General features: G+C 40.5%; 1 protein-coding gene across 1 annotated transcript in view; it reads right to left on the bottom strand.

Annotated features, from left to right (window-relative positions):
• NECAP2 (NECAP endocytosis associated 2) overlaps positions 1 to 19,785 on the bottom strand; it is a 104,160-nt gene that overhangs the window by 30,284 nt on the left and 54,091 nt on the right. Inside the window, exons 3-6 of the mRNA XM_086921918.1 lie at positions 19,081 to 19,185; positions 5,534 to 5,615; positions 3,815 to 3,923; positions 3,399 to 3,564 (exon numbers count right to left, since the gene is read on the bottom strand). Coding sequence (XP_086778044.1) covers positions 3,399 to 3,564; positions 3,815 to 3,923; positions 5,534 to 5,615; positions 19,081 to 19,185 — 462 coding nt within the window. The remainder of the gene's footprint in view (positions 1 to 3,398; positions 3,565 to 3,814; positions 3,924 to 5,533; positions 5,616 to 19,080; positions 19,186 to 19,785) is intronic.

The following is a 19,785-nucleotide window of genomic DNA, read 5'->3' as shown; positions in this document are numbered from 1 at the left end:
CATGATAGCAGGTAAGTTTGACTTGTTTAATATGAAATTGAATTTCAGCAATCTCTACATCCTTATAAAGGAACTGTGAAAGTATTCTTCAAGATTTCTGTACTATGATTATTCGAGTTATCTGTAATGACCATTGCCACTAAGCCTGCTAAATAAACTTCAAAACAGAGTTTAACACATTATCTTGTGGAGTTGAAACGTAATCTAAAAAGACTACTACACAGAAATGCATTTTCAACTGCGAATTCAAGACTCAGGCTTTTTTTTAATTTCGTTCAAGTCAAGGCACTGTAGTGACAAGCAGTGAAAATAAATTCAACACATGTAAGAGCAATCATAATGACAGACTTAAAAGGATCAGTGAGTGGGCCGTGATGCACCAGTTTGTGCAAGCTGAAATAGGGTATGACAGATGTCCTAACGTTAGGTAAACAGTGACAACTGAATAATACTCTACAGGTGCTGGGAAGCCTATCCCTTCTATCCAGCTACTATGTTTTGCAAACCCACATTGAAATAATTGGGCATCAACACGCACAAACTTTGTTCAATTAAACCTTCAATCATCTAGTGAGTAAAACCTATTCTGCCTTTAAAGGTTTAACCTTTTGCATCTATCAAGCCTTTAATCATTAGCTATATGTGCTTTAGTGCACTTCACAGTGTATTATGTCAACATACTGTGCCTAAGTTTCGGGCACCTAGAATACTGCAGCCCACCTAGAAGCTGGCCTACGTAGAAGAGAACATCTCTCGCAGGCTAGATGAGAATTGCACTAACTCTCAGGAATGGAGTGAAACAATTTCAAACATGAGCATGGTAAACAACGTGTATTAAAATTAGGCCCTCTCCTACCTCAGGATTAAATTACTACAACTACTTAACCGAAGAACTAAGGGGTCCTACAAAAGTCGGTGTTTAGAAACCAAGCCTCATCATCTGGTCAATATTGGATACAGACCCTTTTTTAAACTTGCTGTCCAACTGTGAAATTTCAGTGGAAAAACATACAGTTGGAATCTTCTGATCTATAAATGTCTAAAATCAGATAAACCCATGAGCCACATTGAGGAAGTAGACGCAAACTCTTCAAAAGTCAAGAATATATATACATCCTAAAAAGAAAAACATTGACCAACATTCCCCCGTCACGTGTCAAAAGTAGAGAGAACTTGGACAACTGAAAAGATGATGACACTTATATCTCAATATAGAGAGAAAGACTAAAATCCTGTTATAGAAAAAAATTCAACTTTTAGTAGCACAACACAGAACAGTCACACCCTGAATCTACAGCACATGTGGCTCATCAAAATACAAATAAATACTATTATAAATCACTGTCTTTAACGTAAGAAGTTTAAGAGGTTTAGGAGGTCAGGTCAGATCAGAGAGGAGCTCTAGAAAGCAAAAAGAAAGCCAGTACTAGAAATGTAATCCTGAACAGAAAAACTGTAAAATGTAATCTAGGTATGCTTCACAAAGAGGACAATTTTAAAGAAATAGAAAACACAGTGGGATGTGCATCTAAACTCGTGAAACAGATTACTGTTCAGGCTCAAAACTGCGGAACTCTCCCTTGCATTACTCTAATCATATAAAAGGTGCAAAACGTCGACTAAATGCAGTCTTGGAAAACATTAACAAAATGGTTGTCTGAGATTAGAGCATGAATTCAGCATTCAAATAACAGGACAGAAGGAGCAAAAGATGCCAAGCAAGTAATATCTAGTCATGTTTTACGGAAACAGGAGATTCCACAGCACGCTTCCTCATTCACAGACCGTTATTCCTGAACAATACAGCTAGACAATCAATGCTTGCAACTAGACACTAAATTATTCCTAGTGAATCAAAGAGATTAAAGGTCAACCCAACACCACCATTAATAGATTGCAGACTAAACAAGAATTGGGAAAGCCGACAGGTATCACCTCTATAAAGCAAGTGCCAAGCTGTTAGTTTTGCCAATGTTCCTAAAGCATTGATTAAAAAACAACAACAAAAAATAAAGAAGCAAACATATCTTATGGTATCTCAAAATTTAAATAGATTCAATGATTTTGATCATTAAAAATTACAAATACTTCTCACTCTGGAAACACTGAACAGAATTAAAAAAAAATAAGGAAGTGGCATAGTGTTAATGCAAATGCCCATCATGACCTCATTTACTTGCACAGGACATTTAGTGATCGTTATTATCCCAGGGACTAGATTTATAGACCTCCAGGGGAAGTGTCATGCCAAGTACACCTTCTGTCCTAGATACCAGTGAAGTAAGTGCAACAGATAATCCTTTCTGAAGCACCATAAAAGTCTTTATGTGCCAATGTTTGTGCTTTCATGCAATATGTGGATTGCTGGGAGAGAGTAGGTTGCAACAGAGTGCAGCGCGGACGAGGGGGGTATTTCAGAGGAGGAGAGTAGAACAGGAGGAGCAAAGCTAGAAATAGTGCTGAATGAAAAATAAAAGGAAAAACAAGTTCCCTATATGTGAGCAGTGGAAGGATACAATTAAGCAAGTCAAAAGGACTGTTAGGAGATTATGCTCCAGGGAATGGAAAAAGAAGAAAGCAAGCCATCGACTAAGAAGCAAGCAAACGTAGGTGTTTCAATAAAATAAAGCCAACTGTTGGTAAGCAATGTAAAGACCGTAAGCCCACTGTAATGTCACAATAGGTCTTTTGCAACAAAACAGCTTGCGCTGTCCTCTTATGTTTATGGAGAAGCACACAGTAAATAACTGTCTTTTTAGCACACAACAGTCCACTTAGCTGTTATTAAAATTTCGTATGCACATCTCTCAACTGAGATACCTTAAAGCTTTGAACCAGGGATTATAGGTGGAGCAGTTAGGGAAAAGAGCGAAGGCATTATTTGTGCCCGGACATCTGATTTTACAAAACATTTTGGGGATAACCCAAATATTAATTTCCGTATCACTTGTCCTTTCTTCTGTTATCCCTAGTTGAGACATACCATATCAAACCCCTCCTGTGACACACATTTTCTCAACTACCGACATACTAAAACAATGCTATCCCAATAACTCCTCGTGTCCAAGTGGATTAATGCAATAAACTTGAGGAATCTGTGCTTGATCTAATGGTGACAGGAAAGATCCACTCAGCCTTTCATCATTCAGAGTGCGCTTTACAAATACAGTTTGTTACCCAACACAAGAAGAGAACTTAGACCTTTCAGAACAAACACTGTGCATTTTTTTTATTACTTATTCTGTCTCCTAGAATTAGCAACTTTCAGCTAAGCAATTTTTAGCTTCAAGACATACAAGATGATAAAAGGACAATACCCTAGGATCAAATGCATTTCAACAATAAGGATGTGGCCAAGTTACTACAAAGAGAAAGATCTAAACAAGCTGCCAACAGACCTGTTGTGTTGCTTTTTACGGTTTGTGGAGTGCTTTGAGGTGGGTGCTCGGCGGGAGGAGCAATCAGGTTTGGAGCTTTGCCTCCTGGTGGTGGAGGAAGAAGATTTAACTGCCCTGCAGGACGTGCTTTTGTATTTGCAGTCACGCCTTCTTTCTTCTTCATATTCTGAGAAGTAAATCAACCAAAATATAGAAACATTGAGACTGGATGTAATGGTCTGTACAAGCTCAGTGGACTGTTAATAATGCCCTCGGAAGCTAAGATATGCTGGAGTGTGTAGACCTTGCATGATATTAATGTGCACAACACTCCATGTGAAAAACATAGGCTGAGTAAAAGTTATCACAACAAAAAGAGACAGTCCCTAAAAAATCACAGATTTTATAGCAGACACTTATATGAAGCTTTTACTTACTGCAATGTTAATTTTGATGGTCTGCCCATCTTTGAAGCCGAGGTCCAACTTGGGTCCGGGGTCAGGATTCAAGGCCTGCTTAGCCAATTCATTCTGCTGTTTCACCCACCTACAGAAAGTGTGAGGGCACAAAACTCGGGTCACAAGGATGCTCTAGCTAAAGGCTACAGAATGTTTACTCAACGAAGAGCCACTGAAGACGCATTCCAGTCGAACAACATGTGAACCAGCTGGTGTAATTAGCAACCTGTTGTTTTCATGTTCCAGGAAGATGTGTTGATATAGTGTAGCAGATGAGAACGTCACTGAGCGGATGAAAGAAGTAGGGAGATAAAAAGGTGAAGTGGAGGCCAAGAGAAAAAGAACGCACTATATAATCACTCGAGCACAGATTGTGAAATGTTGCTACAAAGCACGGGATTCTATCCAGATCTATAACACAGTATTAAAGAGATAGCATGTTTTTGCCAACACCACTTGATTGTCAACATGAGTAAAGTATCCCTATTACCCACTTCCTTGACAGACAATGGGAAATTACTATCTTTTTTAAACTATCTGAATCGTACACACAAGCTCTATCCAGCTGTTCAACACTTCACTGCTTCCAGGCTAGGTTTACTGTACATAATTACTGCTACATATATACAGGAATATCTGTCGCACTTAACACTAACTTTAGAATACATCCTGTGGTGAACAAAACCAATACTTTCATGAATGTCTAATTCTACTCTAACACCTAACTTTTAAAATACAATTTACCATAATATATGCGTTATTATGTAATATAATTTTACATTTCTTATATGGTCATACAAGAGTGAAGATGAAGAAAGGTAAAGGAGGAAGAGACGAAAAGGAGAAGGGAGGAGCCCTCATGTTCAATTTTGACTTAATTTGAGTTTTTCCCAGATAATGTTATAAAAGCTACATCTGCAGGGCCACTTCCTGCCCAACTTTAGCTCCTCATTTAACTTGTAAAAAGTCTGGCATTCGCTTTAGAGAAAATGCAGCTGACCTGGAGCATAAATCTAGATTCTAAAGACTATACAGACTTCTTATGAAGGTTTACAGTTCCGCAAAAGAAATTCATACAAATATAACAGTTCAGACTTGAAAGTGGTGGTAAGATTTTTCACTGCAGAATGGATAGGGAACCAGCTCATCTCCCACACAACTCTGCCCTCTCCCTATTTGAGTTAAGATGTTTTATAACTGAAAAATCCGGATTTATCCAAGAACTGAAGTCAGGGGTGGGGTACACTGGCTGTTTTGGAAGAGATCACACGTGAGGAAAATTTTGATAGTTCTACATGTTTTAGGCAACACAAAGTTTTAAAACATGTAGAATTATCCACATTTTACTCTGTGTGAGCTCTTCCACTACAGCCAATGTACCGCGCCCCAGACTTCAGTTCTTGGATAAATCAGGATCTGTCAGTTACAAAACATCTTAACTCAAATATCATTCCCTTATTTTTTGTCAGGAAATGTTTATTTCACATCTCTCTCCCCTCCATTGGACCATCTGTCGTTGCTGGAGTTTGACCACTACAGATAACAAACACATACCCCTCTTATTACCTCCCATGCCAATTATACTTTTTATCTCATGGCCTCGACTCGACCAACTCCTTGCTATATCCCAATCAGTCTCTAAAAGTTTTAACACCCATAGGATAAGGGATTTGAAAGAAAGAAAAAAAAGACACTCACTTGAAATGGTCTTGAAGTGCAACATTAAAGTCAAACGCATCACCTCGGTCGCCGAAGCCAACTCCAATGAAAGCTCGTCGCCCTGCAGAGGAAAGTACAGATATTATATGATCCCATCAAAGATACCTTTTATGAGATTTTGCATATCATTGGTTGCACTTAGAGGGCTCTGGAATTGTACAGTTACCCAGATAACACTTTCTGATGAGGCACATATAAGGGTCAAATCTTTGAACATATCCAGCCATTCGTAGCTTCAAATAAAAAGTAAAAGTCAATTACTGCAGTGACTATTAGTCCTACGTGCGTTCTCTTTCAGAGTACTGAAAAGTCAAGAATGAACATGAGAGAACAGAATTAAATTTTTTTTAAAACATTGCATTGTAATTGCATTCATATAGCGTTTACTACTCCTGACGAGAAATCAGATCGCTTTTTCGTTGAGTAGGACAACCCTGGAACCCATAAAGGATTAGTTGTGAAATTAGTATAGTGAAATATGAAATTAATTTGAGCGGTGGATAGGTTAGTCTATTATTTGTATTGAGAAGGATAGTGAAGGGATAGAGGAGGGGGAAAAGTTGCACTTGCCACCCCCAATGAGGCATCGAAGTGCTTCGAGGCCAGCAGCACGCTACTCTGAAACCAAAAAGGATTAGTGGTGATTTAGTCTGGGGGAATATAAAATTAATTTGGGTGGTGGACATGTTTGTTATATGGATTGAAAAGGATAGTGGAGAGATGGAAGAAGGAAGGATTTGCATTTATATAGTGCTTGCTAAAACGGATAATGTGTTGAAGCGTTTTTTGTTGGGTAGCACCTTACTCTGGAACAAACAGAATTAGTGTGGAATTAGTATAGGGAAATATTACATTGAGTGGTAGGCATGTTAGTCTGTTATTTGGTTCGAAAAGGAATAGTGGAAGGATAGAAGAGGGAAGGGTCTAGAAAGTAGTTTTTTTCTTTTTTGGGGGAGTTCATAACAGTAGGTGGGGGTTTGGGATGAGTAAAGGGTGGGGAACGGTCAGAGGGATGGGTTTAAAAAGGCTTGCTTGGGAGATCTGAATAGAAAAAAAAAGTATAATCCAAGGAGGGAAAAGTCTATAAAGGGTTATTTTTTGGATCATAGTAGTGGTATGGGGTTTGGGATGAATGAGAGAGTAGAGGTAGAGGATATATTGATACAGGTAAAGGGTGAAAAATAGGGTAGTGCATTGGAAAGAGTAGTAGAATGAGGTTTGAGATGAATTCAAGAGTTGAGGTAGAGGATATATTGATAGTGGTATATGGTGAGAAATAGGGTAGTCATTCGGAGAGAGTAGTAGAATGAGGTTTGAGATGAGTCACAGTAGAGGCAGACAATATATAGGGTAGGAAATAGGGTAGTGCATTGGATATGCTGAATTTGAAACAAAGTAATACATATTAAGATACATAAGTACACGGAAGGTATATCATAAGTACATGAAAGGTAAGTATGAATAAGAAAGGTAATATATGTAGATTAAAGTTGCATTTAATAAATCAGACTTTCAAGTATTAAACATAGAAAAAAGTAACTATAACGAATATTTACATTTTTAACTTATATTTGGGGGTAAAGAGTTCCAAAGTTTGGCTGCTTGAACAGAGAAGTATGGACCATCCATGTTTTTTTTCTTGTACATTGGGATTTTGTGGCGAGGTGCCACTCTAGAGCAGAGGTTCCTTTGATGAATCAGTTTGGTGATTTTAATACTGATGAAGAGTGGTCCCCTTTCCATGTATCTCATTGTGGGTGATACAAAGAAGCTTGAAAGTGGACTTCTGGCAACTGGTAACCAATGTAGAGCTTTCAAGGCAGGGGAGATGTGGGCTTGCAGCTTTATATGCAAGAGTAGTCTGGCAGCAACATTCTGAATCCGTTCAGAACATTGTAGTCTTTTCATAATTGTTAAAGGTGATCCATGGTGAAGGCCATTACCGTAATTGAGTTTGGACAGAACAAGAGAGATGGTAGCCAGGACCTTGCGTGGGAATCCCAGGTAGAGAAAGATGCATCGCAGAGGTTTTATGGTAACAAAGCTTGATATTGCAAGTATGTCCACTTGGGCATTCATTAATAGCTTCGAGTCCACGGTAATTCCGAGGTTTCTTACTTCCTTTGATAATTTAGGTGGTGTTCCCAGAACATCAGGCCATGTGAAGAGCGGGTCAAACTTTTTCCAATCCCCACACATGAGTATTTCTGTTTTGGAAGCATTCAGTTTGAGATGGCTTCACGTCATCCATTGAACCACGGCTCTTAAACAACTGCAAATCAGTGATTTTTTTCATGTCTTTGAGGCATTCCAGTTAAAGGAGTATTTGCATGTCATCTGCATAGTTATAGCACGTGAGGTGAAATTGATTGATCAGTGCAGTATGTGGTCTTACGGCTTGCGCTGTTGACCTCAAAGCCGGGGAACCAGGCTCGAGTCTTGGCAGGGGCGCTCAACGTCCTGGGCAAATCACTTAATCTCCCCGTGCCTAACAAAAATGAATGTGTCCATCTGTAACGAAATTGGTGCTCTTGTAAAGCACTCCGATATCCGATGTCTCAGGTCTAGTTTGCGCGATATAAAACTCTCTAAAAAAAAAAATGACTTCATGTAGATGTTGAAAAGCATGGGTGAGATGAAAGAACCGAGAGGGACCCCTCGTTTGAGAAGTACGGTTTGGAACAGAAAGATGGAGGTATGGATGACATTAGTGCTGTTGGGAAGGTAGGATGTAATGTAATCTGGAGCAGTTCCCTTTATGCCGGCTTCGTAGAGTCTTTGTATCAGAGGGTCATGGACAACTGTGTCAAAGGCAGCCGAGAGGTCCAAGAGAAGTAGCGCAGCAACACTGTTGCTGTCATCTGAGTTCGCCAGGTCATCCCAGATGGCAATGAGGCCAGATTCTGTGACTCTTACTGGACTTAATCCCGTTTGGAAGTCTGAAATTATGGCATTATTCTCAATGAACCAGTGGTTGCATTGCAGGTTACATCCTAAATAACATGATGTCAGAAATTCATGGACACTGTCCGGATTGTATGAACATAAAACACTAGGAGGTGTAAACAACCTGCAGCATTCAACTTACAAAAGACACTCTGGCATGTTGTATTGGAAGGCTTAAGAATCTTTTTTGCTTTGGCTATGCTCTGTATGCATACAAATCCCAAAGACCACAATTGTGGCATTTGTTTCATCACCGCAAAATTCCAAGAAGAAACACTACTTGTAGCCAGAAAAATGTAAAGAACTTAAGGAAATAAGGAGAACTATTAAACAATTCCCATTTTCTGAAGGAACACAACACAGGGGTTGTCAGAGGATCAAAACACACAACTCACTTTTCATTTTTAGATGTATTGTCACAAAAAAGAAGGCTGGTTGTGATATTCCGCATAAAATGTCACACATGTTCAAGGTTCAAAAGGTGTTTAAGCTAAAACAAATAAAATCAAATTCAAATCCAAAACAAGAGACGGGGAGAGGAGGTTTCATCCCAAGGGAAAGACGTTGACTAATCCATTAAAGTATCCATGGAAACAGTTTTTAAGGAAGACAAATGCCAAGAGATTTTCCTTGGTAGCCTATGAAAACTAGAAAGCAAGGTTAAACATTAAGCTTGTCCCCAAGTAAAACCCAGCTACTTGCTTTTGTACTGGCGGCTGCAGACTTTTTGGATGCTCCAAATTCTCAAACTGTTTTGTAAAATTCCAGATGTATACAAAATAACTGATCAGGATACAGAAAAAATGTCACCAACAGAGAGCTAGGATGTCCAACCACACATCCTCAATAAGAGAGGTGAAACCTCTTAGGTAGAAAGTATGTCAAGGGAACTTTTAAGGTCGAAGCTAGAATAATTATAAAGTTCTTTAACAATGGATATCAAAACAATGGCATCCAAACTGCCCTAGCCATCAAGAAAAATAAAGGCTTTTAATCCTCTTTAGGTCTAGCCTATAGTCAGTTATCAAAGACCCAGGCTATCAGTCAGCCCATTGCTTATCTTGTCAATCTCATGTGCTCGCTGTTTATTCAATGACGTTCCTTCCTCTTGTGTTTGTCCCTCCCATAAAGCATATCTTATTTACCATTCTCTGACTTGTACACTTGTATATTTCCATGGCTTACATCAGGAAACTTCTTTATTCTTTGTCTTTGAACACTGCATGGGAGTGAAGATCTTTTCTTGCTCTTTCTCCCATGTGCTGCTTCCTCTCACACTTGAGAGCAATCGCTGTCGGTGTTGATCCCAAATTATTCCAGCTCATCATTAAAAGTTCAGAAACAGGTATGTTTATGCTGAGGTGTGATTTAAGAGCAGCCTTTGGTTTTGTTTTATCTCCTGCATTCCCCATGTTGCATTAAAGTCATAGCCATTGCCCACATAGTCCGCATTTATGGGATGAGGGAGGCTCAGAAAGCAACTGAGAAAGAAGGTGTACTTACAGTGACCATGGCCGTTGCAGAGCACAAAATGATAGGAGCATTGGTTGACTGATCATGCACAACAGGCTTTAAATTCTGTTCAGAGTTTCTTGCATGAAAAGTATTTAAACACACCATGCTATTTATAATGATTGACAATACTGAATTCAATATTTAAGGTATTGGTTTCACTTTCTTCCAGTTTGATAATGGGATTATAAATGCAAGACCTACTGGCGATGCCAGTGTTTCTTCAAAGACTACCCAGCTACTTTGAAAAGTGGATAAAATCATTCCACCATTAGGGACCGAAAACCAAACTCAGTTGGGCCTCAAGTGGGAACAGGAATATGCGGAAACCACCGTCTGAAACTTAACTTTTGAGTCAGTTTTGGAAGCAGTGGCAGTGGTGGAAAATACTGAAATATCCAGCATCAATTGAGCGGACATGCATTTACAAGAAGTCAGTGTCTTTGAAAACCACTGAACCACAAGGGGCTCCAATTTATATTGACCTAGGAAGCAGAGCATTTAATCCTGCTGGTCTGAAAGACTAGAAAAACAAGGTTATGGCAGCAGATGTTTATCAGGTTAGTGATTAGTTGTGTATTGAGTTAGGTATGTATCAGGCTAGACTTGTTCAAGTAAAATGTCACTGTCCTGCACATGGTAATGGTCTAGAATTGTCTGCTTTCATTGAAGGGACATTGCTATAAAAAATATTTTAAAAGCAGAGGAAGCGGTTGGAGATTCAATTTGCCTGGTGTTGGGAAGGAACAGTCCCTTTCATGGTGACAGACGTGCACCCCTACCCTCAGGGCCCTGGTACATAGATAGATATTTTTCAGCATGTCAAACACAAATCATGTGTGTGGACCTAACTCAAGGTAAAGATTTCTGCTTAGTCTGGGAGGGACACACCATGTGCTACCTTCGTGATGGTAACGGGCTACTGCCCTTACCTGGAGTTAAGTGACACAGGAACGGTGCAATGCCAGCATACCAGTTTTAGTGATTAGTAGAAGAAGTGATGTGAACAAGCCTTTTTTCTTGTGTCACTGTCACTTGAGTGTGATCTACTGACCCACTCGTGGAAAGTTCTGTGCTGTGTACTTAACTCATCCTTGGCCTGTATAAATTGCGAGTAGCACTGGACAGCGTGCAGTACTTGTGCGTGCGTGCCGAGTTCCAAGTGTGTGCCTGTGGATTGTATATAACATGAGCTGTGAGTTACATTTTTGAAGCCCAGGGCCTGGAGAGGTGAGGACTGCAACCACCCCAGACAGGAGATGTGTGTTGCTGACATTACTAAAGGCTGGGATAGGACACACACACTGAAGAGAGAGGAGCAGAGCGTCCTCAGTACACATCAAAAGGCTTTTGATACAGAGAAGAGTTACTTCTCCATGGGGCCTTGGCTCATGGTCAGGGAGATGGTGGGATTGATAAGGTTGGTACCACCAGGGAATCTTGGTAGTGAGGAATGCTTTGTCCTTTGAATCTTTATGTGGCATATTTTAGTGAAAGCGGACAGCAAGGTGTGATCCCCAGTTAATCCCTTAGCCTGAGTTGTGGGTCACTTAACATTGGAGCCATTCCTGCTATGGCAGTCTGTCCTTTTGACAAAGGACAGTGAAGAGGAGAGTGGTACTTGAAAGGAGCTGACCCCCCCCCCCCCCCCACAATTTCACAGACCACAAATTAAATCACGTGTGTGTCTGTATTTGGACTATACAGGTGGGAGCATCACCCCCTTTACTTTACTGAACAGCATCTTACTATCAGGAGATGGTAGATAATACTTCTTGCTGCTCGATCCAGGACTGGGGACCAAGGTCTGCAGGTGTCCCCACTGGGTGAGGTGGCCATCATCCAGGAAGTCAAGACCCCTTGCCCTAACCCAGGAACACCAAACCTCTACCTGCCTGTCAAGGGCTGAGCCGCCATTGAAGAGGTGAGCACCTACTAGAGTCTGCCTGCCAAAACCAGAGAGGTCTGCAAGGAAGAGGAGAGTGTTTGGAGGAAGCTAGGCCCAGCAGGGATACTGCCAAGTGGATCCAAGTGAGCAAGGTATGAAACACCCAGTCTGGTTGGGACCGTTGCAGGAGTGTGGCCCATCTGCTCAATTCTGCAGAAACTAGGATCATCTCCCAGGTATGCACACTGTTGTCATTCACCCAGTTTGCCAGAAGAGGGCCACCATGAAGACTAGGTCATTGCACCGCGAGGGAGCTGAAGTTGGGGCCCCTTCATGTGCCTAGAGGGGACCACTACTGTAGAGTCAAGACCGTGCCCAGGATTCTGTAGAGAACACTTACCGATTGCTGCTGGAGCCGCAAGATGTCAGTCAACACTGATGAGTCATACCAGGGTTAAGGAGGCATGACCCATCGTTGGTAAAAGACCGCAAGAGTTTGCTGACCCTCAGAAAGGCGCAAACAGAGCTTGCGAAGGAGCGCCCTGGTCCTCCAAGGATTGCTGGCTGCCTATGGGTCAGGTAAGACTGTTCCGGCCCCTGAGAACTTGTACAAACTTACTGTTGAGGCACTGGTGAACTCTTAAGGCAAAGCATAGTCTGTGGTGCTTGGGATTAGCGCAGGCTGCATCTCAGAGTCACCTCCATTATTCAAATGGGGAAAACCCATCCCTACTAGAAAGGACAGAGGGACTACAAGATTTCATCCTAGATAGCGCTAGCATGCTGACTTTAATTGGATTATTTAGTGTATTGTTCAAGCTTTGTCTCTTCACATTAAATACTCCTTTTTTCATAAAAGGTAGTATTTAAATTGACAATTATCATATTTCTGCTACTGTATACATTCTGAGATAGGTGCTTGGGTATGTCTCGCACCTACCTCACCCCTGAAGAGTCTGACTGCTTGACACGCTCTACCACAGAGTCAAGTCCTGGATGGGGTAAGACTTGACCCACAGCAGGTCTGGCCCTGGGACATCAGGAAGAAAAGGCCACAACTCCACGGTTGGGCCTAGTAGGTCCTGCTTGACCCATTGTCGTTGATAGGGGTCAGACTCGTGCTTTATGTGGAAATAGTGGTTTTATTTGTAAAACAATTACAAATACCATTCTAAGACTGCCACCCATGTACGCGTGACTATGCACAAGCATGGTCAGCCGGTTTGAACAATGTTTTACAGAAAACATTGAAAGATGGCAGCCCTAAGTGTGTGAATGCACACACATGTGCGGGTGGCCATGTTTAAATGGATTTCTGTAAAGTCCATCAAAAAACAGTCTAAGATAGTTGTCCATGGGAGCTGATGCATAGTAAGCCAAATAAGTATGGCTCTGAGAAAAAATAATATGGATATGAATATACTAGCAGTGCAGCAGCCGTACTGGGCCCTCGGTAAATAAACAAAAATGTAGAACACAAGATAAATTATAAAACCATCTCTGAGTGGATTTTTGTAAAGTGCAACAAAAACCTTTTAGAGACAGCAGCCCATGCGTGCGGATGCATGCACATGCATGTGTAACGATTTTATATATTTTTTCTCCCAAAAACAATTAAGTATACTCACAATGAGCATATATGAAGACATGTGAGCAGTTCAGAATCATTGTTCGGGGACTTGACGGGCCCTTGCCATAAGGAAAAAAAGTGAAAGAAAAAAATGTTTTGTTAAAAGAAAAGGCAAGCATTGGACAACTTGGTCCTGGCACAGAAGGGGCTATTTTTGTTTGCAGAAATGCCATCTCTCATACTGAGCTCGGCCATGACTGAAGTGGGCTGACTCACTACCTCATGCACACCCAAAATACTAAAACTTGAAGACGACTGTTTGAGCACCACACTAAATAAGTTAGTGAATAAGTAAATATATATAAGGCTTAACTGAAAACAACGTAAAACAGGATTAAAAAGTGAGTTATAGTTCTGACAAACTCGTAAAAACACTGTAATTCACCAGTTATGGTTAGCAGGGCATGCAACAAATGTCATGACTCACACAAACCACCATGCTCAAAACACCAATTTGGCAAAGATACAGAAAAAAACAAGAGAGCGAACAAGATAACAATATGGACCCAGAACAGGAGGAGCACGTCATGGTGTGTGTGGTGAGCGTCGCTAACCAAACTGCAGAATTTCACGGGTCTGTCCAAAATGGTCTGCGAGTGGGAAGTTGGGTGCAAGACCTGTCCATAGGTTAGGTCCTGTGGATAACCCTAGCTGTGCATGAACAAAAACCGTGGGCAGCGGGGGTTGTTGGCCTACAGCCACCCTTTATAGCACACAGCCAAACTTTTCCAACCTGTTGCAATCAGGAAGATCCCCTGTTAGCACAGTCTTCAGCCATGCCCAGCGGGCACTGGCGAAATGGCCTAACCTATAGTCTATGGCCTGTTGGAGTATGTGATAATAAAATAAAATACTGTGAATAAACTAAGGATAAAATGCAGTTATGGTTAACTTTGGTTATAAAATCTAAACGTAGCTTTAAAAAAACCTCCGAAAAATCACTGAAAAAATACAGTTAGAGTTAGTTATGGTGACTACTTGCCCCTAAATGGACACTACAGCCACGAATCACATACCAAATGGAACGCTCATGACCTCACCATGAACATTTAAAAGCGCAACGTAATTAAATTAACACATGTGTAAGGGTAATTTAATATGTAATCTCATCTGTAAGATTATAAACAACCCATGTAATTGTATCTGTCACAGAGGGTGATGCTAAGAGCATTGCATTTGGGGTGCTAATTATGGTTGGCATTGGTGTACCATTTGGCTTGCAGTGGGGGCCAACTGCACACAGTCTTTGTGGGCAGCTGGGATTGGTTGCAGAGCCAAGCCTATGTTCTGGCCATGTACCCCGCAGAAAGCAGACAGGTCGCATAAGCTGTGTACAGCCAAAAGCCATTAGCAGCAGTGGTTGGCAGTCAAACCCAGTTACATCCAATCCAGCCAGCTGATCCCTGCAGCACACGCCCCACTCTTCTCCCAACCCACTGAAGGGTCTAGGTTTGTGGACATAAGGGCCCATAAGCCCAGCAGAAAAAGTCAGGATTTTATTTTTTACTTAAACTTAAAAGAGGGGGTCGACTTAGAGCGGCTACTTCTGCTGCATTATGGCGCGTTTCATTTATGTTTTTCCAGGAATCGGGTACATAGTCCACGCACCGCTCGAGAATTTTGGATTTGCAAACCTAAAACAGATGATAGAAAAAAAGGTCCCTTGATCAATCAGATACTGAAAAAATGTAAACGTGAATTTCTCAAAAATACTGAATGGAGTTACACAAAAAAAGCAGGCAAAAATTCTTCTTTCAGTAAAGGTCAACTTTCTTGCGAAGTTTAGTCTAATTCCATTCAGCTCTTTTTTCTGTATCAGACAGAAAAATCATACAGCAGTAGCACTTTTTTGACCTACCTGCTCAATATTTAGTCCTCTAGCTTGACGGACCTGCCAAAACTTCCCACGCCTAACTCAGATCTGATTAACTCTTTTTGAAGTGTTCTGCAGATTTGAATAGTGCTGAAGTTCTAAAATAATAAAATTCCTCTTTCATGGACACTGGCCAAACCATAACTATGCAAGCGCTAGCGCCACCTGTCCAAAAAATATAGCTATAACTATATACACACACACATAGAAAATATGAATACATTAATATAACACAGTGACCACTATGTAGTTAAGGTCCAGTCACACTTTACATTGAAACAGCATTTTTTAATTTGCTATAACAATTGCTCAACATAGTCAGCTAAAGTCCAGCAGACCAAGTTTCATGAAGATCTGTGCAGGGGGAAACATTATGGGGGTTGGAAAAAAAGTTACATTTTCCCATTTTATCATCCATAAGAATTGTTGCTCTCGCCTACAGCCCAAACTGCTGAATAGAATTACATTAAACTTGGCATGAAAGTAAAACTTTACACAGAAAGTGTGTTTCTGTTGATTTAGTGTGAATCCATTCAGTAGTTTTTGAGATATGTGTTTATAAAAGTTTCCAAATGTGTTTTAAAGGCTTAACACTTTTATAAATCTCTGCCATTTGGGATTCGCAAATCCCCCCAAAAAAAGGATTCTGATTGTACAAGGGATCATTTTCTTGTGTTGTCCCTTATGGGACTGTAGTTCCAACGTTCCTAACACAGTTCTTCGAGATCTTATTGGCTGTCAAGAGAGAAAAAAGTTCCCATGAGGCGGTGTCTTTGAGAAGAGCGCATAGAGAATTCCACTATAAAAAGTCGACATAAATATATAATCACTCCATGGTGGACGGAAGAGAATAAAAGGCAAAAGTCTGAGAACTAATTAAAAATTAGCCCAAGTAGGGTTGGGAGACAGGGAAGAGACGGGTTGCGGCAGACAATTACCGCGTGACTAGGCGCACTGTCAAGAATCAAGGTGGGAAAATTGACAGCCTCCCACCTGGATTCTTGACAGTGCGCCCGCCCGCGTAAGTCGCCTCCTCTCATTGGGTCCAGCGCATTTTTTCACACCATTCTTCTCCTTGAGCCTAGCCACGTGGTAATTGTCTGCCGAGACCCATCTCTTCCCTGTCCCCCAACCCCACTAGGGCTAATTTTTTAACTAGTTCTCAGACTTTCGCCTTTCTATTCTCTTCTTCTTGGTCCATCATGGAGTGATCACATGTATACAGTTGATGAAAATATATATATATATTTTTTTTTTCACCACCAATGAAATTATACTCGCACTCCACCAGGATGTCGTTTTATAGCAGGTTAATTTTAACAGTGTGCCATTAAAGCATACTGCTCTTCAAGCTATGCGTTTCAATCTTACGATCTTGATCACGGTTACAAACATTTGTCCCTCTTCAGTTTCAACCTTTTATACCAGGTAATCATGACTGCACTTTTATAATGCATTATGGTACTGGTAGTTACATGTTACATTAATTGCAATTTTTTCATCTTAAATTCGCGGTATGTACATGGTTGCATTATAATACTGGTACCGGTCAGTACAAGTGTTTTTATGTTTGCGCTTTGTTTCAAATTAATGATTGTATTGTCTCTTAGTGAGTTTAAAATAGATAAACATTACTACATGCATCCATAGTATGATAGCATGTAGATATCCATTTTTCAAGGAAACATTATATTTTGATAAATAACGTTCCGCGCATTGTCAAGTATATAGGGATTAAGTGCCCAAATTATCCAACATATACACATAGTACATTGTAGACCCTTATGTATCTTACTATTGACCAGAATATATTTCGAATGGTATGGATTACACAAAGGTGCACATAAAGTTCTTCATCCCCGTTCAATCCTCCAGGGCTTTTTGTTTTAAATCGAATGATAAGTCTCGATTCTAATCGACGTAGGTTCATCAACCTATTTCCTCCTCTCTCTTTTATCGGTACTGCTGCTAGTCCACTGTATGTCATGTCCTTCCAAGTCTTTTTTTCTTTTTCACGAGTTGACATGTGTTTGGCCATTGCATAGCTTGGATCACGATTATCAATGGCTCGGATATGTTCCAATATTCTTTTATGTAATGGACAGATGGTACTTCCGATATATCTTTTGCCATAAAAACATTGTAATAGGGACACCACATGTGTTGTTTTGCAAGTAATGGTGCCCTCCACATTGAAGGTTTTTCCTTTCGGGTCCTTTATTTTGATTATATTGCGTCCTATTTGGCAGGCCTTACATTGGCTACATCCAGCCAATTGTTGGATTTCTTCTTCTTTTCCTCGAAGTGGCTATTAACCAGTTTGTCTGACAGAGATGGTGCTTTTCTAAATGTCATATGTGGAAATTGGCCAAGTTCCTTACCAATGTCCGGATCTTTTTGTAGGACATGCCAGTATTTCTGTAATGTTTTTCGTATCTTGTGGCTCTCCTTGGTGTATGTCAATATCATTCTGATTGGTTCCTTTTTAGTTGGTTCAGTTTCTAATTCTCTTTGTGGGATCAATGTTTCAATTTGATTCTTTTCTCTGGCTCTTTTTTCACCTCGTTCAATATCACATTTTTGTATCGCCTTTTGGTGAATCTGGCAGCAGTTTCCTTGAATTTCTTGTCCATTTCACTTTGATTTGAACAATTTCGCTTCATCCTGATGAATACCCCATAAGGTATATTCTTTTTCAGTACCTCAGGATGAAAACTTTGTCCATGTAGTATGCTGTTCGTGGCTGTTGTTTTTCCGTGGACTGTTGTTTCTAGCTGCCCATTGTGGACATATACTCTGGTGTCTAGGAATACTATTTCACTTGTACTTGTACTATATGTGAATTTCAATCCTATTTCGTTATTTTTATATCTTTGTAACATGGTCCTGATGATGGCCTAAATACTTCAACAGGCTGAAACGCCATCGACTTTTTACAGCGCAGTTCTTGACGCTCTCCTCAAAGACACCCTACTTGATTAATTTGTATTTTTGACCATTTATTGTATGGGTGTTCTAACTATGTAAATTTTACTTTCACTTGCTCCTTGTTGCGCCACCTCCTATCGCTGTACATACTTCCTCACGTGTCACTTGCGCCATCACAATCCTTCATAAGCACTTGTGCACAGTATCCCACAGGTTACGTTTGATTATATGAAGCTTAATATGTCAAATGTGTATATTCACTAAAATACATTTTTTGTTACATAAGCAATATGTCTCCCTGGTTTTTCTCCCCCTTTGATTCAATTCTCAGCAACTCCTTGTGCTACATGTAACTCTCCTTTAATTTGCACCCTTTTGAGACACTGTTTTATGATATGCATAAAAGTGGAGCGCACACTGTACTGAGTACAGGAACGTCCAAAAACAATAAAAGAAACCCTGAGGTGCTTCTAGAGCCTGGCACCCAGCACCCACCGACAAGGTAGTGAAAAAAAAAAAAAAAAAAAGGACTGAGGAAATGTGCCAAAAGTGAAAGGAAAAATTGAGGTTAGTAGCAAGGACATAATTAAAGGGAAGAACAATTAATTGGGTAAAAAGAGAAAGAGGATGGGGATTGGAAAAATGAACTTGAGTGGAAGGATTAAAGTAAGTAGCACAAAACGAAAGCATACAGATTGGCTTTGCTGTAATGATCACACCATCCATTGGGAAGAAGAATATTTGCTTACCATTGCCATCCTCGATGCAAATGACAAAGTATCTGCTTGAATCTGTCACACTTTCGACTGCTATGCCAGGAAACTGTTCAACGGGGGCTTGCGCAAACAGCTCTCCTGTACAGAGTGAGACACACACAAATTAAGAGGGCAAGAATGCACACGGAAATCCTGCCCACTATGTGCACGACAAGGACAGGCAGATTAACCTAGGAACACTTCCTCTAGTAGGCTGAGATGAGCTGTGTAGTGCCTGAAGTATCTAGGCAGGAAACAGTTTTATCTGTTGCTCCCAAAATCTCATTCGGATTGATACAAAGGGCACAAAGACAATTTTATTTTCAGGAGCAAAACAAACAGAGAAGGACAGACAGCACATCATGCAAGCCACACAGCCTTAAGGCACCAGGAATAAAGGTAGAAGCAGTTATCGAATAACTGAACGGAGCCTTTTGACACTTAAACTCACTCACTCTACATACACTGCTAGGGATAGATAGGAAGCCTGCAACAGCAAACAATTTAGGAAGCGATTGGAAAAACTATGTCACCTATCCTGAAAAAATGACGTTGGATAGGGTGTAACCACTTATTGAGCACCGTTGTCAGAAATTATTCAACTGAAAAGGTTGAGTAAATTACAGATTGACACGGAAAGAACAGAATCTGCAAATTATACTTCACCACGTCAATTTTGTTAGCACTGAAGGAAAGAAA

The sequence above is a fragment of the Lissotriton vulgaris genome, chromosome 5, assembly GCF_964263255.1.
Source record: "Lissotriton vulgaris chromosome 5, aLisVul1.2, whole genome shotgun sequence".
Taxonomy (NCBI): domain Eukaryota; kingdom Metazoa; phylum Chordata; class Amphibia; order Caudata; family Salamandridae; genus Lissotriton; species Lissotriton vulgaris.
This window is presented reverse-complemented; position numbering and strand designations above follow the sequence as displayed.